General features: G+C 40.5%; 1 protein-coding gene across 3 annotated transcripts in view; it reads left to right on the top strand.

Annotated features, from left to right (window-relative positions):
- The window catches only part of UBE2U (ubiquitin conjugating enzyme E2 U), a 53,122-nt gene that overhangs the window by 5,416 nt on the left and 23,748 nt on the right, over positions 1–23,958 (top strand). The window contains exons 4-6 of one of the 3 annotated variants that reach the window (XM_087420297.1): positions 1,690–1,784; positions 6,469–6,589; positions 13,756–13,804. In XM_087420297.1, the coding sequence (XP_087276423.1) occupies positions 1,690–1,784; positions 6,469–6,589; positions 13,756–13,804 (265 nt within the window). Of the gene's footprint in view, positions 1–1,686; positions 1,785–6,468; positions 6,590–13,755; positions 13,805–23,958 lie in introns of all 3 variants that reach the window. The other 2 variants (XM_087420289.1, XM_087420307.1) reach the window with 2 other exon arrangements.

Genomic DNA, 23,958 nt, shown 5'->3' with positions numbered 1-23,958 from the left:
GACTCCAAAGGATGGCTGTGCACGTCTATGCGTCTGTTTGTCTTTAGACACATAAAGCCAAACTGCCTTTCAGGGATGTTTATACCCCACCCCCCCTCATTTTACCATTCTCCCATCCTGGACATTGAAACTTTGGAGAAATTTTTTTGCCAACTTGATAAGAATCTTGTTATTTTAATATACACTTCTTTGAATACTTGTGAGTTAAACATTTTTCACATCTGTTGATTGCATTTCTTTTTTTGTGAATTGTCAGACTTATTAACAATGTTATCACATGGTCCAAGATATTGCAGACGTTTCCCTTCATTTGTCATTAATTTTTAAATTTTATGCTTTTTTTTTTACATTTGGGATTTTAAAGTTTTTGTATAGTCATATCTATTAGTTTTGTCCTTTGAGATTTTTGCAATTATCTTTAAGCTTGGATGATCCTTCCCCCAAACACAATCAAATCATCATTTTAATATTCTTCTTGTTATTCTATAGTTTTATTTTTCATATTTAACTGTATTCTCTTTTTTTCCAAAATACTGATTTGATTAATTGTGTTGGCAAGCTTCTGCATATCTTTCCAATCTGTGTAGAACAGAACAAAGCTGGCAGGGAGGTTTTGCCATCCTCAATGTGTAGCTGCCATTTCTGGATCTAAGGCATTTACTCTTGTCACCATTTCTAGCCAGTGGGAAGAGGGAAAGAGAAGGAGAAGAGGGCAAAAAAGGTTCCTTAAGAAAATATGGTCAACAAGTTGCACACTTTGCTTCTACTTATAGCCCATGATTAAAACTTAGTCACATGGCCACATCTTGCTAGAGGGGAGGCTGGGAAAGTGATCTGGGCAACCAATTCATCTAAAACCTCGAGGAGGATGGGGGATGCAGGTAGGCAGAGTGTTTCTTATTACAGAGAGAAGAAATGGAAGAAAGGCAGAGTAAATACCGAAGGGCGATGAGTAGTTTGCAACAGTTTTTATACCATTTGTTGATAATCTTTTCTTTCACCACTGAGTCATGATATCACTTTTAACATACAACAATGTTAATACATACTGTGATTTGTTTCTAAATTCTCTTATTACATTGTTTACTCTGTCTAATCTTGTGTCCCACTGCACTGTTATAATTATTGTGGTTTTATAATACAATGTAGTATACTACATCAAAGATCCTCTTTTCACCTTTTCAAGATTTTCTTCTCATGTCTTACCTTTTTATTGCAATATTTTTCTACCAGAGTATAAATGTTGTTCTTATTCATTTATAAAAATTATTTACATGTTAATAAAAGTATTATGAATAATGATAGCTATCATTTTTTTGAGGGTTCACTATATGCCAGGTACTCTATTAAGTACTTTGTTTTACTAATTCTTTACAGTGAAGATGGGCACTTGAATCGTATTTCAGTTCACATATTAGGGAAGTGAGGCCTGGAGAGGTAAGGTTAATTGCTCAGCGTCACATAGCTGATACGTCGGGGAGCCAACGTTCGAATCTGTGTGTGTCTAGCACTGAAGTCCGTGTTCTTTGCAGCTACACCATATTAACTGTCTGTCACGTTCATTGCAAATAATTTTCCTGCTTTGTCGTTTGTTTTCTAATTTTGCCTATGACATTTTTGATGTTTATAAGTTTTAAATAATAATTTTATTATAGGTATTAATATTAATGTATTATTTTAATACAGTAGACCTGCATACTGGCCGGCCTTGTATGGATTTTTTGGACAACTCTGATAAGTGGAGTACAAGCTATACTCTGAGCAGCATCTTGCTTACCCTCCAGGTGAGAACAGATGAATATAATGCTCTCTGTAGTGATTTTAATTGCACCAGTTATTCAAAATATGGGAACAAATGTACACCGCATATTTAAATGTTTAAAAAATTTGAGAAAGTTTATTTAAATCAATAACATTTCTACATCAAGACTATGAAATGGAATTTGAATTGTAAAGACTATTATTTTTAATGTGAAATTGATAGTTAAGGCCCTTCACAACCAAAGAATAAATATTTGATAAAAGAAGATCGTCATTAATATCCAGAGATGAACTATTACATTTTAATCAAAATGTAATTTTGATTATTATCTGGACTACTTGGAGAATAAAGTATTCTGGCTTAATTGCATTTTCTCGGTAATAGAATTATAATACAAATTCCCTTTCTCCCATTTCTTATTTTTAAAAATAAAATAGTTAATTTTCTATCTAGTTACCTTAGTATACTGAATAAAATTTAATCTTTTTAAAGGATTCAATGTTGAATTTATTCATTCATTCATTCTCAAATATGTGTTGAGCATCTGCCTGTGCTGGCCCATGTTCTGGGAGAGACCTTTGAGCAAAAACCGGAAGGGAGTGAGTGAGCTGACACGCAGATACCTGGAGTTCGTCTTTGGGATTCCTTCCAACTGAGTCATATTCCTACCTCCTCCACCTAAGCGAGGATCTGCCTTGAGAATAGTAAAACTGAGTGTTCCCAAGATGTAAGGAGTGAGGGCAAGCCAGAATGAAATGATGAAAATTTTGAATTGCAGAATAATTTAATACTAGCTAAATTGGGGGCTCTGACATTAGTTTGCTTGGCTTCACAGCCTGGTTCTGCGGCTTAATGCCTTTGGACGAGTTTCTTAATGCTGTTGGACGAGTTTCTTCACTTCTCAGTGCCTCAATTTCTTCATGGTAAAATGGGGCTGTTAGTATCTACCTCACAGGACTTGTGAGGATTAAATAAATTAATAGATGCAAAGTACTTAGAACCATGGGCAATCCAAGAAAAAAACTCCTTGAAGCTAGTTCATATTATGATTGTTCTTACTTTTAAGCGGTAATGCAAAGTGACAACAAAGTGCTGTTAGATATATCATGGAAAGCCAGAAGATGACACAATTGTTTGTCTTTATGTTTTTCAAACTTATTTATAAAACAAATATGCCCACACTACAGAAGATTTTTAAGACAGTGGACAGGAAAAGAAAATCACTGATAATCATCAAGATAAACCTTAATCCTACTGTTATTAGCATTTCCTTCTGATCTTTTCTCCTGTTTTTCTGTTTAAAGTCTCTCAGTTCCACGTTCACTACAGGAGTAAGCCCCATTTTGTTGCCTGACAAATAATTCACTTCTCACACCTGGGTGTTAACACACCACATAATCCCGCTCCTGTTCTGTCTTCAGGCTTCTGTTCGCTCACAGTGCTTGCTTCAATTCAGGTTAGAAAGCATTTATAGAGTTCTGAACTCTCCAGCTGCAAAGCCAGCACATCTTGGACCTTAAGACGTGCTCAGTCCAGTTCCCCATCTGACTGGTGACCCATTTCTCCTTCCTCCATCTGTCCAGCAGGCAACTGCTCCCATTGTGCGAGTTCAGTCGAATGAGTCCTCCTCTGGGTTGCCTCTCTTGATTTCCTCTCCTGGGTGAAATTGATGGCTTTGGTTTTTGAGGGGCTTCCTTTGCCCCCAACCCAGCAAGTGGCACTCTAAGCAAATTTCTATCAGAGCCCTGTAATACTGTAATGCACATGCTGTTTCCGTATCTGTCTTCCGCTATTGGACTACAAGCTTCTCCAGGTCAGGAAACAGTCTGGTTCATCTTTGATTCCCCAGTGCCTACCCAGGACAATGTTGACGTTGTTACTGAGTAACATGAATGAAGGAAAGAATCTGAATTTTTACATGATTGTAGTTATGGTATATATGTATAAATTATATAGCCTGTTTCTTTTTCACTTAAAGTTTATCTCAAGTAATTTCCATTTTACTACAGTTAATATTTTCATGGCTATTTAATAGTCCTTTCAAGGTCACTGCTGCCCAATAGAACTTTCTGCACTGATAGAAATTTCCAGTATCTGTGCTGTCCAATATAGTAGCCACTAGTCACATGTGGCTACTGAGCACTTGAAATGTGGCTAGTGTAACTGAGAAATTGAGTTTTTCATTTTATTTAGTTTTACGTAATTAAAATTTAAATTGCCATGTGTGGCTAGAGCCTTCTGTAATGGGCAGTACAAGCATAGACCATATTTCTGACTACTTCTCTTTGAATAACAGATGAGACAATTTATAATTATCACGTTGTTATTCAAGGGAGTGGTACTTGAAATAGTGTTAAACTATTTTAAAGTCTATATATACTAATCACTTCTTCCTAAAATTTTTATAATCTTAACTTCTTTGAACATTTGTACTTCCACATATAACATAAAGGTAAATATCAACACCCATCCATGGAATGAATTCCAAATTCTTGGGCTTTAACTTATTGGATATTATAAAATATACCTACTGTTGCAGTTACTGACGCTTCAGATTTTTGTACTTATCTCTGGAGAGCTTCTTATGTTATTTCATACTATCACATGGCTAATTTAAAAGTTGGACTTTCACTTTTTACTATTTTAGCAAGGTGTCTGATTTATACATTTTAATATATTCCTATTCTTAAAAGTCATTAAGTATACTCAGTAGCTTGTGTACACATTCTATGAAAAGGTCTCGGGCACAGTATCAATGTGAAGACTGTTGCATAAACTGCACCAGCTGTGCCTCTCTGAGTAAGATTATCTCCTCAGCCAAAGACCAGAACTTGCTCTTGAAGATGAGTTTCATCTGCTTCCCACCCACTTTGAAAGGTAGAGTGCAATCCATGCTGAATCCTTATTTAAGCAATTGTAATATTCTTGGAAATTTGGTTCAGATGGGTTTTCCAAACAGGAAAACGCAAATAACAGCAGAAAATTCTTGTTGCTTTTGAAATATCAGGTGTCAGATTGCTGCTTTCATTAGTGAAAGATTGCCATCATTTCCATGACTCTTACGCCATAATTAATTATCCTCTTTGACCTGCATCTACACTTAGGTATTCTGGTAGTTACTATTTTAGCTGTATTTTATTATATAGTTTGCATGTTATAATGTTCAAAATACTGAATTACTGAATAAATATTTGCAATTTGGGCAAATGTTAATTTTGAGGTGCAGATAAACAAGATCATGGTCCAGCAGAACTATGAAGTTCTGCATATACTATGGACAGGTGCTATGGTACACAGAATTTTAAAGATGCCCCCCCAATAATTCCTCTGGTTATTCAAACACTAATCTAGGTACTGCATTGAAGAGACTTTGTGATGGAATTACGGTTACTAATCAACTGACCTTAAAATAGGTGGGTTATACTGAATTATGCAGCGAGGCCCAAAGAAATCACATGAGCCCTTTCCAATAAAAGAGGAAGGCAGAAGAGTCACTCAGAGAAATACAGTGGAAGAAGAAGAGGGAATGTGGCAGGAGGGGACATCAGAGAAATTCTCAGCCTGAGAAGGATTTTTCAACGTTTACTGCCTCTGAGATGTGGGAGTCCAAATATAAGGACCCACAAGAGACCTCTTGGAGCTGAGGGTAGTCCCCAGCTAACAGCCAGCAAAGAAGCAGGAACCTCAGACCAACAAATGCTCGGGACTAAATTCAGCTAAAAAACAACCTGAATGATCTGGGAAGCAGATTCTTCCAGACCGAGCCCAGCCGGCCAATACCTTGACTTCAGTCTTGTTAAATCTGGAAAAGAGAAACCAGCCCAACCACCCCAGACTTCCCACCTGCAGAAATGTGAGATAATAAATTTGTGTTGTTTTAAGCTGCTGAATTTGTGGTAATTTGTTACAGCAGCAATAGAATACTACTACCGACACCAAATTAATCATTCAATGATCTGGAGGGATTTTGAGTTGTACATAACATGTGTTTTTGTGTGTGTGTGTGTGTGTGTGAGGAAGATCAGCCCTGAGCTAACATCCATGCTAATCCTCCTCTTTTTGCTGAGGAAAACCGGCTCTGAACTAACATCTATTGCCAATCCTCCTCCTTTTTTTTTCCCCCCAAAGCTCCAATAGATAGTTGTATGTTATAGTTGCACATCCTTCTAGTTGCTGTATGTGGGACGCGGCCTCAGCATGGCCGGGCAAGCGGTGCGTTGGTGCGCGCCCGGGATCCAAACCCGGGCCACCGGCTGCAGAGCGCTCGCACTTAACTGCTAAGCCATGGGGCGGGCCCCCATACGTGTGTTAATACATATGTATGTTTATCCATGATCTAAATATGATCTCATGTTAAAATGTAAGGTTTAATTTTTTAATGGAAATGTTTCAATATTTCCGAATGTTCAGTTCCTTTACACATAAATTCAATTTAAATTTATATAATAGGAAGGAATAAGTTACAAGAAGAAACTTGTAACTTGTTTTGATCCCAATGTTTGGCTCGTGAATGTGCAGTATAAAACCAAGACAGTTGAAGAGTTTCTTGAGAGTAGGGACCATGTCTCATTTGTCTGTGTATCTGTCTCCAGGTAGATACATTGTAGGCATTTAATAAATGCCTCTTGAATAGTGTATGTTGATTTGTCTTTTTGCTCCAAGAAAAGTTTACCTTAAATACTCTATGTTTGTATGTTTTCCTTCAGGTTATGCTTTCGAATCCAGTGCTAGAAAATCCAGTGAATTTGGAAGCAGCACAAATGCTGATTAAAGATGAATCTATGTACAGCCTAATAGTTGTAAGACTTTTCCACCAGCCAATACAATGTAAGAAGTACCTGCTTAATGTTATTTGCCAATTATTGATTATACCTTTAAGGCAATTGAGTGATCTAGCAAATACTGTTATATAAGGGAATATTTTCTGTATCCATTTCAGTAATGAAATTTTACTAAGATCTCTCCTGCTGTACCTCTTTGTCAAACCAGTCAGTGTGACCCTTTTTTAAAGATTATCAGAGATCATAAGATTAGTATCTTTGAATGTTATGGTCATATGGGTGAATGGTGCCAACTGAAACTAGTGTACCCGCCATAAAGGTACAACATTTAATGTTAACTCTTTGATCTATGATGGATGTTTCTCCGATTTCACCTGCAATACCCCAGATCTTACCGATCTGGGACTCCTTTCCTCTTGATTAGCAAAACGTTCAGCATTTTTTTCTGGAGAGTCCCCCCAGGTATTCCTTCTAAGAGTCCAGGTGGAAGTGGCTCTTCGGTCTTTCTGCTCTGCTGACCAGTGTTTTTCTGACACCCTTGGTTTGCTCACTGTCGTCAATACTTCATGACTCAACTCCATCCCTCCTTTGCTCCTGTCCTCTCTCTACGGTTAGCAGAGCGATGCTGTTGGCTCCTTATACCCAGAAGGGTTTGCCACAGTGAGGTTGGGCCCCTCGTGGCTTGGCTTTTCCTTTACGGCCTGCCCCTCCTCCTCCCAGCGTGCGCAGCCACCTTGGACAGTAGCTGGTATCCTACCTCCCCGGTCATTGGGACTTGCTCTCCAGACTCTCTCTGCCCACCTGCTCTCTCAGGGGCTTTTACTCTCAGACGTCTGTTGTCTCTTTCTCCAGCCTCCTTCTGGGACCTGCCAGGCCATTAGCTCGTTCTGTACAATTGTGACCGAGTTCAAGTGCTCCTCCACCGGGCTTCTGGCTCTGATGCAAATCAAGCGCTGTTGATCAGGCATCTTCCTCCATATCTTCAAACATGTCATGATTTTTGCGGAGTTCCTCAAACCTTCCCTGACAGTTTGGAGGCTGGTTTGTACACACAGAAGTTGTCCTGGTTCACTTGGATCACATTTCTGACCTACCAGAATACGGTAGCATCCACTGCTGTATCCTCTGCACTCAGTCAATATTTGTGGAATGAATGAATGAATGAATGATACATACCACTTAACCTTTCATTGAGCCCTACAATACTGTCATCATACAGAAATATTCTGTAACAAAGCTATGTCCATATTCTGGTGAATGGAAATTCAGAAACTGGTTTTAAAGAATTTTCTATAGTAAATTATTCTGTGCAATAGATTTTGTGTTTGCCCCACAGAGAGAAAGGGTGAAAAGAAACCTGAAGAGAAGTTGGCCCTTTCTTTCTTCCCCCTGTTGGGCAGACGTCACCCTTCACTCCTTCCAGTTCTCCAACTTTGCCATCACCCAAGACAGCAAAGCCGCCCAAATTGCCAAATAACTCAGCAAATGAGCAACAAGGCAAATAGTACTTTGGCAGGTTTTCACTATATTCTCTATTTATATTGGTGAAATATGTGGAAATCCAAGACAGTAAACAGTTATCAGCTTGTTTGCCGTCTCAGCCAGACTGGGAGTGGTAGCCTAGGGTGCCATGAAGAGAAAGATTTTATGCAGCTTCATAGGGAAAGCGTCTTGATCCAGTAGAGACAGCTGCTATGGGGGGACATGAAGAAGTGCGGAAAACCCGATCACTCTGAGTTAGACGGTTGTTTGGTACCATGTGAATTTCTGTGAAAAACTGCATCCAATGAGAATTAATTACCGGTAACACCGGAAAACAGGTGCCTGCTAGAATGCTCCAAGAATCATCTCTCCTGTACATTACTATATTAATAAGGATATCTAGAAAGTGCACAGAAGGAATTATTATCATATTTTTACATAACATAAAACTGGAACAGAGAGTTAATTGTATAAATGAGAAACTCAAGAGGCGGCTAATTAAATCATCTCTGGCAGCATTAATTATAGGCTGGAACTGTATCCCCAGTGCTCAGCCTAGTCGTCTCTGGCTGTAGGGGTTGAATAAAAATTTGGAGATGGAATCAATGAAAAAATACACATACGCTTAGATCCTAATTTTACTTCATAGCTTACAACGTGCTTTCACACACGTTTGTTCGTCTGACCCTCAGCCTCTTCCTCAGTGAGGAAGCCGAGGGTCAGCGATGATGGGTTAGCCCGAGGCCACACGCAGCGAGTGCAGAGCCAGTGCTCCAGCCTGGGCATTCCCACTTCCCTGTGCCCCCGAGTGTAATGAGATGGACATAAAGTCATTCACTTGGGATCAAAGAATTAGAATTTCCAAGTACAGAATGGAAGAGACCTGACTTGGTAGCAGAATTTTATTCTATGAAAAAGTTCTTGGGGAGCTATTTGATCACAAGCTTCATGTGAACCAATAGTAGAAAGTGTCCTTCTACTCAGCGTATGTATACGATGATTTTACCTGCCCTGGTCTGGTGGACCCGCCTCTGGAACAATACCATGCTCACTGTGGAGCATCACATCTCCTGTGGCTGAAGAAACTATATATGTTTAGCTAATTGAAGAAAAAATAAAAGGCAATTGTAAAAGCTGTTTTCAAATATTTGAAGGGATTTCCTATAGAAAAGGGAAATTACTTCTCGGTTGCTCCAAAAAACTAAAGCAGGACTAATGTTGAAGCTACAAGTCGGTCGTAGCTTCCCAGGCCTGCTGGCTTGTAGCCACCGAAGTCCAGAATAGGCAGGCTTGGCCCTGCCTTGTGCCAAACATACCTTGAATATACTGGGACTTTTTCCTCATAATCAATGGTCTGGAATTAATTTTGTTATCCTAAGCCTGAATCTGGTATTTGGTATGCAGACATGCAAATGTCTCTCCTTCCCCAAACTTTCCATGACATCTATTCTTTGCCTGAACAGCTAGGCCTTTGCCTTGGTCTGTTAACAAGAACGCACCAAGCTCTGAGCTCAAACCCAGTAGGTGGATGCCTTGGTGATCTTCCCGTATCCTGGCAGCCTCTTCTCCCTGTGGCTTGGAGCCTGTCTCCCTTACTTATGTTGGGGTGCTCACATACACCAGACTGCCTGGTGCAGTCCTGCTATAACTATTTCTGGTACTCTCTCTCTGTGTTCCAGTTTGGACAGTAAATTGTATAGTCAGTGGGATGCCTAAGTGATCTTTCCTAGAAGCAAATGCCACGAGACGTAGTTGCAGCATCCCTAATAGTAAAGTCCATCCCGGTCTCAGGTGGCCAAACAGGAGGAAGGGTTTTCTAACAATTCAAGTTGCTTAAGAATGGGCAAGGCCATGTTGGCAAGTGGTGAGCCGCCATCACTAGAGGGATGCTTCTGTAACCAGGGTTCATTTAGCAGAGTTTAATGGCTGTTCTTCAGGAATGTCATAGAGCTTCTTGCCCAGTGTCGGGAGTTGGACAAGCGGATCTTTCAAGGACCTTCCAAATTATACTTCCATTCATTTATGAAAACTTGGAGGAGGGAGGAGGAAAGGTCTGGAAGGAGACAAGGCGTAACAATGGTTTTGCCTCCTAGATTCTAATTCGTTATGAAGGGATTTCATATAAGCTCATATGTCCTTGTTTTTTTTCAGTTTGTCCTAGTGAATTTTTATTTCTATGTGGTTATATGATCAAATAATACTTATCTTCTGTTTATCATGTTTGTTTTGACATTTCAAAACATAGGGTTCATATAATTTAAAAAATTTTTGGTTGAAAGAAAATACAAGAAGATAAAAATAGTAAAACCGAGTAATAGTAGCCAAGCCTGAAGTCATAATTTTCCTCTTAGCCAGGTGTATTCCTGTAGCTTCTGTTGAAGGAGAATTGTTCTAAGTTTCAGATACGTATCTAAACTACATATAATATAATAACTGACAGATACAAGAATAGAGAAGAATTACAGAAATATTAGGGAGATTATAATACTAATTTGCATTATATACTTTCTAAAAACCTGATAATTGTGCAAATGCATCCCATTCTGCCTGTGGTTAGGAAGATGTCGTCATAAGCATTTGATTCTTCTTCAGTGCAAGCTCCCAATTCTTTCACTGTTGTTTTTTTCTCAAATCCTCATGACAATAGAACAATTTTAAAGAAAATTGTTTCTACAGTTGAAGCAGGTGATGTCTCAGAGGATTTCAGGTTTTGGTTACTTTTCTTTTTAGAGGGAGCATTTGTTGTTGTTAAGTGTAGGAATACCCTTTCCCCTGGAAAATATACTTTCTGGATGTCGGGGGAGAAAGAAATTTAGTCCAGCAGCGCGGCTTGCTGGTTAAAGCCCAGGGGCTTCAGCACCGTGGTTCAGCCCCAATTCTGTTGTTGATGATTCCAGTATCGTCGCAGAGAGCCTATTACCTACGGATGTCATGACACGCAGAAAACCTGAGTTTACCGGGGTGGTGTGTGTGGATCTATGTGCTGGAGTTACAAACTTCTTTTTTCCTGTTTGTATTTCATTGCACCAGGTAGTCCAGTAACTTTTTTTTTTTCTTTTTTTGTGAGGAGATCAGCCCTGTGCTAACATCTGCCAATCCTCTTTTTTTTTTTTTTTTTGCTGAGGAAGACTGGCCCTGGGCTAACATCTGTGACCATCTTCCTCCACTTTATATGGGATGCCGCCACAGCATGGCTTGTGGAGCAGTGCGTCGGTGTGCACCCGTGATCCGAACCAGCGAACCCCAGGCCGCCGCAGTGGAGCACACGCACCTAACCGCTTGTGCCACTGGGCCGGCCCCCTTGTCCAGTAACATTTTAGCAAAGTCTCTAAGTTCCTGTTTTAACTAAAAATGTTAAGTACTTATTTTCTATCAAAAAAATGTATGTTCATAGCTTTAAAAGACAAATAATACAAATTGTTTTTTAATGAAATATAGCAGACCTTGGAAGCCACACCTTCCATTGCTGAGTGCTGCCTACCCCCCAAGGTACCAACAGCTTTCAACACATTTAGCTGTTTCTTCTGGAATTTACCATCATATTTCTAAATTTATTCTATACTAATATTTCTGGGGTTTTCAGTTTTAGATATTACTTACAGGCTTCTTCTGGAATATAAAGATTTGGCTTTTATACTGCCATTTCCACCCACATTTTTCTCTCCCCCATCCTCTAATATAGTTTAGTTACATTACTATCGGTTAGTAAATATTCGTCACAGATAAGCCATGAATGATTATTTTTCTTTTCTTGTACCAATGGCCTGGTTTTTCATTCCCTTTTTTTGTTGTTGTTGTTTTTGCTTTTTTGTTTTTTTGTTTTTAATATCTACCATCTACTTGTCCCCTGAACTTGCTGACAAAGCTGTAGAACGACTCCCCGTACTCAATGCGCTGCCGTTCCCTGTGTAGACTTGCTCCTCGTGGCGCTCTGTCCACCCTCCTCCTCCATTCGGAGCTGACAGTTCTCTGCAGGTATCGGGGACGACCCTCCTGCCCACCTCTTGGACTGGAGCTCCTGCTCCGTCCCTCATGTTCCTCTTGGTGGGTTTGTTCCTTCATGTGCTTGGAGCACATCTTCTAGAAGTTTCCTAGTACATGAGAGCTGCACCTTTTATGACTTTGAAGGCCGAGAAATGTATGTATTCCCCTCTCACATGTTCACAATTTGGTTAATTTTCAGTTTGGAAATAATTCTCTCTCAGAATTGTAAATACGCTAATACCTTCTAGTTTCTAGCGTTGCTCTTGAGAAGTCTGATTTCATTCAGATGTCCAATTCTTCACATGGGCTATGTTTTCTTTATGGAAGCTTTTTAAATCTTTTCTTTATTCCCAATGATCTGAAATTTCTTGGTGATGTTTCTTGGTGTAGTTTTTTGGGTTTCTTTTCCCCTCCCCATTCATCATGTAGGGCATTCCATAGGCTGTTTAAATCTCAAACTCTAATCCTTTAGTTCTGGACATTTTTTTAGGTGATTTCTCTTATAATTTATTTCCCCTCCATTTTCCTCTTCTAAATATCCAAAGATTTGGATATGGGAGCTACTGATCTGATCTTCTAATTTTTTTTCTTTTCCTGAGGAAGATTCACCCTGAGCTAACATCTGTTGCCAGTCTTCCTCTTTTTTTGGCTTGAGGAAGATTTGCACTAAGCTAATATTTGTTCCAGTCTTCCTCTATTTTGTGTGTGGGTCGCCACCACAGCACGGCCACCTACGAGTGGTGTAGGTCCGTGCCCAGGAACCAAACCTGGGGCACCAAAGCAGAGCTCACTGAACTTAACCCCTAGGCCACAGGGCTAGCCCTCTGATCTTCTAATTTTTAAAAATCTATTTTCTCCTACTATCTGTCTCTTTGTTTTTTGTTCTCTATTCTGGAAGATATCCAGAAGAGTATGCTTCTATTTTTCTCCCTGTTCCTTTGTTTTGGTTGTTACTGTTCATGATATTGGCTTTACTCAAATGCATAGTGATCTTTCAGTGTCCATTGATGGACATATGGTGACTGGAAATCGATCTTTGAAAAGACTGGACTCGTTGATGGTTTTGTTTCGTTATGGGATTATTCAGTGAGGACCTGGCCGTACTGTTAGTCAGGCTTGGCTCTTTCTCCTGAGGTCAAGCCTCCAGTCTTGTGCCTGGAGACGGCTGCTGGCTGCTTATGCTCTTGGAGCGGGAAAGGGCAGAGAGTAAGCAATCTTACCTATTCAATCTGGTTTATTTGATTTGTCCCCTGCTTTCAGTCCCTTACTGTACTCTGGTTCTGCTTTGAGCCTGGTGTCCTCCAGGCCCGAGTCTGAGTGACTCAGTTTCTCCAGAGATTAGACATCCTCCCTCCTGCCTGGGCAGTGGTGGCTGACTGGTTGAACAGCATGAGGGTGTGAGTCCTTGGTGTGTGTGCTGTACCTCTCACCCTTCAGAGTATCTGGTACCTCCAATTCCTAAAGTGTTTCTCGTGTTCTGAAGTGCAAATCTGCTTGCTTTCTATCACCCTCCCCTCGTCATGTGGTTAGGTTTCAAATTTCCATGGCCACTAAGACACTTCCACTTAACATCTGCTTTCTGTCTTGAAAAATGTTCTTGCCATCTTTCTTTTGCTCTCCTTGAGGTTTTATACCTTATTTTTTCCCCTTTGTTACCATTTTATTGAGGCTTTGGAAAGAGTGCACATAAAGCCATATTTTCAATCTTGCACGTAAACTAGAGGTCTTTCATATTTTTCTTTACAGTGAAAGATGGCAGCTCTGAGTTACCTAAAGACCCAGACAAAGTTATCAGGTAAGTTTTTCTTTAAATAATTCTATGTCGATTTACGTACTAGAAGGACTATTGATTTAAATTGTTTGTATTTTCTATCATAATTGAATTTTTATTTTTTTTAACTTAGAAAAGGAAGTAGATATCTTTTCCTCTTAGAATACCTTTCTAAAATGTTGTTTTCAGGAAGAATGTGGAAAATTATTGAATTCTTCCTAGGCTATTGAATTAAAATTGAAAGTAACTCTATGAACTTGCCTATTCTTTTAATTTTTATTTTTTATTGTTGAAAAGGAAAAACTGTGTTGTCAACATAATGAGCAGAAACCATTCTAGACTGCAAAAATCCGAGCAATTTAGGAGAAGATAAGATTCTAGGAGAAAGTGGTGAGAGTTAGGGCTTAAGCCCTTGCACAGTCTGAGAGACACCCTGATGATGTGGCATCAGTTCAGCCTTGAACACCGCAGCAAGGTCTAGGTCAATATCCTCACACGTGGTTCTGCGGCATCTCCATCAGCCTTAATTTGATAGTCAGTCAGATGTAGAAAACAGCCGATTAACTCAAGTTGAACTAATACTTGCTTCAGCTCAGGTTTCCTCGAGTAGAAGTTGAGTAAATTAGATAACTTAAGAGGCTTCTGTTGGTGAGAGAATTGGAGAATCGCAGGAAGGCGAGCAGAACCCAGTGAACAGTGCCCTAGGCTGGGATTCAGTAGAGGACGTTGCTGCCCCTTAAACTCATCACTGTGGAGAGAAGCAGCTGACCATGCTGGTACAAAATAGACGTGTGAGGAATAGTTATTGGATGCATAAACACTCTTTTATCACCTGTAAACATGATTGTGCCTAGAATATCACAAACTTCTTTCTATATGTGGGATAATTATTTGCATAACAATGCACCGCCAGCATTTACTGATAAGGCCATAAGAGCAGACCAGAACTTCTGCGGTCCTCTGAACCACACCACAGATAAAGGAAGCCAGAGTCAGGTCTGCTCTGTGGTGCTCACCTAGTGCTAGCCTGAAATCTCTGCAGAGATCTCTAGACTCAGTTGAAGCAAGAGTCTAGATTTCAGTGATTCTCTACACTCCTGGTACACACCAGGCTGCAGTTTGCTATGTGTCTATGAACTTGAGTGTTCACCCCGGTACCTTCGTTATGGGATAAAGCTCATTATGATACTGGCTGAAGACAAGGTTGACATAAGGGAAGCCATATTGTAGAAAAGAAAAACTCTATTGTAACTTTGAATGACCTCTGAGAAACCAACCCAGCTGGATATGCACCCTCCAGGAGATCTCACTGCTCTGTAGATTTTATGACCCCTGCTTGTTCATGTATCTCCCAGCTGCGATAAGATGATAACTGCTTTTTTGAGTTCCTTAGGAATGTGATGACCCCCGAACAGAGAATCTATGCTGATAGCCATCATCAGTGAAAACTGAAAGATCTGGTGTGACACTCCCCAGTCTGTAACACCAGAAGGTCAACATTCCTAACCCCCTCCCCAGTAACCCACTGGCCTATACAACTGCTGTAAGATTTCGTGCCCCCTTAGGATGGTTCTTTTGGACATGAGTCGGCCATCTTCCCTCTTGCTAGCAAGCTGTAATAAAAATGTCCTTTCTCTCCTCCACCTTGCCTCTTGACTACTGGCATGTCTTGTAGCGAGCAGAAGGCCCCACATTGGGCAGTAACAATTATGTCTAGCTATTAGTTTTCACATAGAGCATCCACAATGGGGTCTTGCAGGAATTATTCAAGGAGAGATGCTGCTCTTAGCATGGTCAGTCTAGCCCCACATGCTAGAACTTTACACGGCTCAGGAGCTGGGGGAACTGACCTGGCTATGGAAACGGATTCCAGAGGCATGGACAGGTGATTGAAACCTTGTTTCCAAAAGATGTAACAAAACTTAGGCGAAGTCCGGTCAGCTGGGTAGAATAGAGACTGGGGGCTCCAGTTGATGTGCAGTAACTGAAGGTGGTTTAAGCTCGGGCTTGTCATCTGGGATGTTTGCACATGGGCTGTAGATACCACACGGCAAGGTCTGGGGCAGCCTCTGCAGGCTACTTATTCCCTTACTGAAACGCATTCACTGAGCATATGCTCAGTGCCAGGCCCGGTGCTCCAGGGTCGGGGACACACACCTGGATAACGTGTGATCTCTGATCTCATGGGACTCATACACTAGTATTAGGAGCTCCCCTCTGAGGAAGAGACAGTGCAAAGAGAATGTCTGACTGTCGGTCCCACAGGACCATATAGGAGCATCAACTACCAGAGGATGTTCTTGGGATGCCAAGGGCAAATATTAGGATCATGGCTAACTGGGGAATGGTAAGGTCAGATGGAATCACATTCAAAATGAGTCATACTGAGCAGACACCTCTTCCCCTGTAGCTTTTAATTTTTTCCAGGCCTCCTTTAGAGTCCTTCACTTTTTAACCAAGTCATCTGTCACTAGTTCCGCCTCTGTTAAATGCAATCCAACTTTTTATTGGGCCATGCCTGTTAATTGTTGTATTACATTAACACCTACAGTATAGTAAGTGCTGTTATAGAGATAAGATCAAGAAGCTGGGAGCATAGAGGGAGAAATACCTTACTAAAGCTTGGTGGGCACGTAAAGGCCAGCTTCCTTCATGCAGGAAGTGGTGCCTGAGGTGATTTCTACAGGTAGAATAGGAATTCACCTGCAGACAAGAGGAGAAGGGTGTTCCAGGCAGAGGGACTAGCATGGAGACAGAAGAGGGCATATTTCCCACAACCTGACCCAAATGAAGGTGTTTTGACATCCAGAATAAAAAGGAAAAATGAATCAGAAATGCCGGGGGCAACCAAAGTGTATCAGGAGCTGAGATATAAAACCAAAGCAGGGAAGGGGAAAGGGGGTTGGTTGCTAGATAATCAAGAGAAGAGAGGAGAATGAGACAGAGAAGGTCAGAATGCTAAATATGCGTATGGGGGGATGGGGGCGGGTGGCTAAATCGTTTAAAGGGGCAGTCACAAGACAAAACCTGAGGGATAGAGACACATATTATGACGTTTCCATTACATATTAAAAGTTCTAAAATAAATGCATGCCTTTGACACAGCACTTCCACTTCTGGAAATTTATTTTTAAGGATATAGTCAAACAAGTGCATAAAGATAGATTACAAGAATGTTAATCATAGAATTGCTTAAAATGAAAAATTGAAAACAGAAAGTCCAACAAAATGAATTAATTAGCTACATTTTGGTTTAGCCATATAATGTCCAAAAAGTATCTTTCAGACGTGATTCTGCAGACTTATTAAAAGTAGGTAAAAAGAGTGGGTTATGAAATATTACATATGGTCTTACACACACGCACGCACACACATACACACACACACACTGAGAGGCCGTCTAGCATAGCAAGTGCAAGAATCCCAGTTTTTCCATTTACCAAACGTGAGACTACGGCAAGTCAGTTAACTTCTCTTCGTCTCAGTTTCTTCATGTGTGAAATGGTAACAATAATAGTACCAACCTTATAGGACTGCTGTGAAGACTAAATGACACCTGGTCATTTCAGTGTGAGCTAGTGTCTGCTGTGATTGGGCTTCTGGTTTCAGATGGTAATCTCAGCATCTACTGTTGTTTGCCCTCCTGCCCAAATCCTAGACGTTATCTTTTTAATATTAAAAGAGAATAATAATGAATACTTAACCATGCTCCCGAACAAGGATCATCTTAGTGGGTTAATAACAGTAAAATTTTCCCAAGAGACTGAAATCAGAACAGCACGTTGAAGAAGGAGCCCTCGGGGAGGGCTCTGTCCCAGAACGTGAGACAGCGTCACATCAGGGGGCTCTGTGCCTGAGAATGTTAGAAGACCTGGGACAGCTGACAGAGGGATTAACTGGGATGTGGCAGCAAGAGCATTGACCCTGTGCATCCCCCAACCCTCAGATGAGGCCCAGCCAGCAGCAATGGTGGGATCTTCTCAGGCAGAAGCAGTGAGCGTGTGAGGGGGGCCTGGAAGGAACACACAAAATACTGACACCAAAATGTTGGCAGTGGTTATTCTCAGTCAGGTGGTCAGAACTGGGCGCGATGCTTGGTGCTGAGTCGGCACAGAGGGAAGAAGGAGAGCCCTGTTCTGGGGAGAAAATGCTGGCCCTTTGGTGCTTTGTGTGGGACACGGAGTCTCATCAGACAGGCAGCGAGGTAGCCGGGTGGCAACATGAAGGCCCCAGCACTGCTGACAGGGCTGTGAAATGTCTGGGAGAAAGATTTAGTTATAACTTTAGTCAGAGGTGACTCAGGAACCATGGTGAGATTACCCTGTAGATGTTGTTTTCTTGAAAAATCGAGATTTGTGAATTAAAAGAAAAAAAGGAGTGAAAAGTTGGGAGAGAGTGATATCTCCCAGGTACCCTGAGTTTCTAGGCAGAGAGAATAACTAGTACACAGACCCTCAACTGGATGTGTTAGAGCAGCAGAAAGAAAGCCACGTGGCTGGAACCCAGCAGGGGGAAGAGGAGCCGGGCAGGAGGTGAGGCAGGAGATGTAGGCAGGGCCACATCACTTCCGTAAGGAATTTGGATTTTATTAGCCTTGCAGCAGGAATTGGGACACAGCTGGACAGCTTTTCAGAAGGGGAAAGACATAATCAGGTTTACATCTTAAAAGGCCTCCTTTAACTGCAGTGTGGGGAATGGATTGTGATGGATCTAAGAAGGAAGCGAGGAGAGAGTTATTGGGTTATTTTAGTGGACCAGGGGAGAGATGATGGTGTTCAGTCTAGGACTGAGGGCGCAGATCTGGAGAGGGAGGAAAGAGGATGAAGTGGATGGATTCAGGGCTTGGTTTGATTAGATGTAGGGCATGAGAGAAAGTGGAATCAAGGATTATTGCTAGGTTTTGGGTTGAACTGGTTGGGTGCTGCTGTGGTTTCTGAGATGGGGGAGATGGGAAGAGTGCACCACTGGTTGAAACTAACAATCCAGTCGGTGGCAAGGAGGCAGAGTCGCCGGGACTCTGCTACATGGCTGTATGTTATTGTGCCATTTGACACGCCCACAGCCAGCTTGGAACACAGTTTAGCCATTTCTTATAACATCAAATGTTCACCTGCCCTGTAATCCAGTCATTCCACTCCTAAGAATTTACCTAAGAGAGATGAAAATACATATTCACAAAAAGACATGTACACAAATGTTCATAGGAGCTTTATTCATAATATCCCAAACTGGAAACAACTAAAATGTCCATCAACAGTTGAATAAATAAATAAATCATGTTATGTTCATAAATTGAATACCCTCAGCAATAAAAATGAACGAAATGTTGATACATGCAACAGCATGGTATAGTAATGCAGACGTTATGCTGAGTGAAAAAACCCAGAGTAATACAGGAGTACATACTGTGTGGTTCAGTTTATGTGAAGTCCTAGGACAGGCAGAACTAATCTGTAGTGATCAGTGACTGCCTGAAGTGTGAAGGGAGACTGACTGGGAAGGGGCAGGAGGGAACTTTGTAGAGTAATAAAAATATTCTATATCTTGTTTGGGCTCGTGGTTATGCAGGTGTACTCTTTTGTGAAAACTTATCAATCTGTACACTTAAAACTGTGCATTTTACTTACTGTAAATTATACTTCAATAACGTTGATTTTTAAAAAGTATTCAACTATCTTTACAACTCTTTTATAAATCTAACGTTATTTCAAAATGAGAAAACTTTTTGAAAAGAGATATTCAAACTTTTCAGTGAATAGAGAAAATCAGTATACTTCCAGTCTTCCAAACTCTGATTCTAAAATCTGAGAACATTATTACAAGAAAGAAAAATTATAGGCCAATACATACCTGTCATAAACATAGACACACAAGTCCTAATCAAAATATTAGCAAACTGAATCCACTGATCCATAAAAGGGATAATACATCATGACTAGGTGGGCTTTAGTTCAGGAAAGCCAGGTTGGTTTCAAATCTGAAGAGCAATCAGTGTAACTTACCAAGTTAACCAAATAAAGGAAAAAAAACATAAAATTATCTCAATGAATGTAGAAAAAATATTTGCTAAAATTTAACACCCATTCATGATAAAAATTCTCAGCAAACTAGGAATGAAGAGAATTTCCTTATTCTAAAAAGGGAATTTACAAAACTTCAACAGCCAACCTTATACTTAAATGTGAAATGCTGGTGCTTTTCTTCTGAGTTTAGGAACAAGACAAGTATGTCCTTTATCACCACTTCTATTCAACATCGTACTGGAGGACCCAGCCAGCACAACAAGCAAGGAAAAGAAATAAAAGTTATGAAGTTTGAAAAGGGTGAAGTAAACCATCTTTATTCACAGATAACAGGGTTATATACATAGTAAAATCCAAATGAATAAACAAAGCTTGAAAATTAATAAGTGAATTAAGCAAGGACCCTGGATACAAGATGAACATTAAAAAATCAACTATATTTTTATATACTAGCAATCAACACATAGGAAGTGAAATTTTAGAAATATCATTACAACAGCATCAAAATGTAACAAAAGATGAATAAGACATCTATACTGAAAGCCACAAAGTATATCTGGGAGAAATTTTAAAAGACCTAAAGAAAAAGAGATGTACAATGTTTGTAACTTGGAAAAGACTCAATGTTATTACAATGTCAGTTCTTCCTAAATTAATCTATAGATTCAATTCAATCTCATTCAAAATCTCAGCAGGGTGTTTTTCTGGAAATTAACACAGTGGTTCTAAAATGTATCCAGAAATACAAAGAATTTAGAATAACAAGGCAGTCTTGAAGAAGAACAAAGAGGATTGACACTCCCAGATATCAAGATGTACTAGAAAGCTAGACTAAATTTCACTCTGATGGGATCTTTTTGGGTCAGGTTCTAGTCCCTAAACTAGTTACCTTGACTAGACAGCCCTAAGTCCATCAGGCCCTGACTTAGAGCCAGGGATGGGGTCAGTTCCATCAGACCCAGTGCCTTGTGCAGGAGAAGAATGGAGGCATCCAGTGTCCCCTGTCACAACCTGCATGTACATAATATTTTTATTGGGCGGGAACTGTGATAAGTAAGAGTGTGGCAGGCAGAGAGGGCATGAGAGTCTCTAGATAGAACTGCTTTGCACAGGCGCAGGAGTGTAACTCTGGTACACTCAGGGTCGTCAGGAAGATCCGTGCCATGGAGCCCCTGGATGTGCCGACGGACAATGGAAGAAGAGGTTGGCGTGGCCAGATGGTGAAGAACCTCGAGTTCTATTTGATAGTGCTTAGACTTCAACCTGTAGAATTGGGTAACCGAATGTGGCTTTCAAGCAGAGCCATGATAACCTGGAATAGGGAAGGACAGAGAGAGAAAAACAATTAGGAAGCTGTTCAGAGTTCGCAGGAGAGAAATGATGATATTATTTGAGGCAATTGAGGAGGCAGGCTGATGCCGAGTGCTGGGGGGCGATAAACCTCCTACCTGGCTCTTTTCGTGCATGATTTCATCGAAGGCTCACAACCATGGCTGGACAAAGTTCTGTCTCTGGAAACAAGAGTGGAGAGGTTAGGTAACGTGCCCAGGGTCACACGGCTAATAAGTAGTGGTGCCAGTATGTTTTGACCCAGGCCGGCTGATGCCAGAGCCTGTGCTCTTAGTCAGGATACAACATGACTAAATGTCCAGAGATGTGTCGAGATTTAGTCGTTAAGCTTTGCTTCTACCACCGTTCTCGCCTTCCCTTCGCAGTCCTTTCTGTTTCCTTCACCGGCTCCTCTTGACTATGAATTAGTTTCTGCTCTTTCTTTTCTAAACACTTACTCTTTTGGACTCTGGTTTCCCTAATGGTGTCATCTATCACCCGTTATGTTGATTTGACCCAAATCTCTTATTTCCAGCCCCGGTTTCTCAATCACACTCCTAGAGGTCATCACCTACAACCCATGTTTAAAATTAAACTCATATTTCACTTCAGTTTCTCTAGATGCTTTCTACTAACAGCAAAACTAACTGGTCTTCTGGGCTTTAGGAGAATATTTGACCCTCAAATTCCTTCACTTCTCACACTCTCTCAGGCAACTGGGCTGGTCAATTCTCTAGCGTTGTCATAGGTTCCTCTCCTCCCCTTCATAATCTTTGCTCTCGCCTGAGTATTAGCTCTCAGCATCTCTTGCCTGAATTACTGCATTTACTTCCCAACTGGTCCTCCTGCATTTAGTCTCTCATATGACCCACTTTGCTTCCTAATGCCAGAGCAAACTCCTACTCAAACGCTGATTTCATAATTTACTTGCCTTATTCCAGACCTTCTCATTACTCTCTATCACCTAATAAATCAAGATTACCAAATCGACTCTAACCCATTCTCTGCCTAAATCTGAAGACCCTGCATTGCCTCGTTTCACTTATTTTTATCGTTTCAATTCCTCTGAAATTGGAACTCTGCACTCTAGTCAATTATCTTGTTATTATCAGCTCTTCCCCCAACATCGTCTGTGTGTACACATGCATACACACGCTCCTTCCCATCTGAGCGATTGCTAGTACTGTTCCCCTGGCCTACAATGCCTCTTTCCTTTCTTCCAAGGCCATATCCCAAGTGACTCTTTCCCTAATGGCTCTGAAACAAAGTTACAGCTCCCTCCTCCAACCTCTTTTGCTTACTGCCACTGCCAAAGAAGTGTCTGTCACCGTAGTCTCCAAAGGTCTGTGTTAAATGATGTAGCACTTTATTATGTTAATATGTAACACTATTCTATTTACTAGTTCAGGTATATATCATTTTCCCAATAGGATAAAAAGCTCCGATGTTCAGTTTAAAATTACTTCTTCTACTTTTTCATATTCATAATGCCAATGATAATACTCAATAAATTCCTGTCATTGGTTGAAACTATAAACACATGTATTTTTATACTGTATGTATCCCTGTAAACTTAGTAGTTTTTCTGAATAATAATACAATAGTTACTGTTCTCTTATTTTAAGGGGCTGTTTTCTTTATAGAATTGAAAATGCAAATATTCCCAAATGTTTAAGACATTCTGGGGCCGGCCCCGTGGCTTGACGGTTGAGTGGGCATGCTCCACTACTGGCGGCCCCGGTTCGGATCCCGGGCTCACACTGACCCATCGCTTGTCTGGCCATGCTGAGACAGCGTCCCACGTACAGCAACTAGAAGAATGTGCACCTATGACATACAACTATCTACTGGAGCTTTGGGGAGAAAAAGGGGAAAAAAAGGAGGAGGATTGGCAATAGATGTTAGCTCAGGGCCGGTTTTCCTCAGCAAAAAGAGGAGGATTGGCATGGATGTTAGCTCAGGGCTGATCTTCCTCACACAAAAAAAGATATTGTGCTGTGTATATTCAAACTATACTAAAGTTATACCTTTTAGGGTAATATTTTTAATTATTCTGGGGGAAGCAAAGACAGCCCCTGAAGGCTAACAGTTTGAAATTGAACAGGACACCATCGGGAGGGGAGAGGGTCATGGGTCGTCGTTAAACAGAAAAAAAAACAATGGAGACGATTGTGCCTGAAGATGGTGTATGTTTTTTTCATGAGACAGTGTGTTGACAGTTTCCTTCCTCCTGGGTCATTGTTGTCTGCTAAATGATCTGTGACAGCAAATTGATCACAAGCTTTTTCATGCAGGACATATAATGCAGCCTTTCACTTTGTTACCTCCGTTGCCAAATGCCGAAACATTTCGTTGGCAAATTAATGTTAGTTTAGTATGTCATTTAGTAGTCTAAAGCACTGCGTGTAACTCTGGAGGCAGTAATAGCAGTGATTAATTTATCTGCACCAAGTTTAACATTTCCACTTAAGTATGATTGCAAAAGCAATAACACGTTTGAAAAATGTTAGTCTTAAAATTAGGTGTCTGTAATTATCGTTTAAATAAATGAATGCATTAACACATTTAGATATCGCCCCATTAATTTCAAAATTGAGTCAAATATTTACTTTAAGGGACCTACAATTTACGGATAAACGTTAATGCTGGTATACTTGTTCTAACGTAAAAGTTGCTTCTTCCTCCAAAGAGCTGGGAACTTAAAATGGAAAACAGACGTAAGACCTTTTACATTTGATGTACAAGCATCTATTTAAGCCAGTTAATTGGTGATTTCACGTCTGAAAATATCCCAAAGTAACGTTTTGTTTGTAGGATATTGAGAAT

Source organism: Ceratotherium simum, chromosome 2 (assembly GCF_057802395.1).
Source record: "Ceratotherium simum simum isolate JZ-2026a chromosome 2, ASM5780239v1, whole genome shotgun sequence".
Classification (NCBI taxonomy): domain Eukaryota; kingdom Metazoa; phylum Chordata; class Mammalia; order Perissodactyla; family Rhinocerotidae; genus Ceratotherium; species Ceratotherium simum.
Note: the sequence above shows the minus strand (reverse complement) of the source record. Positions and strands in the feature narration are given on the sequence as shown.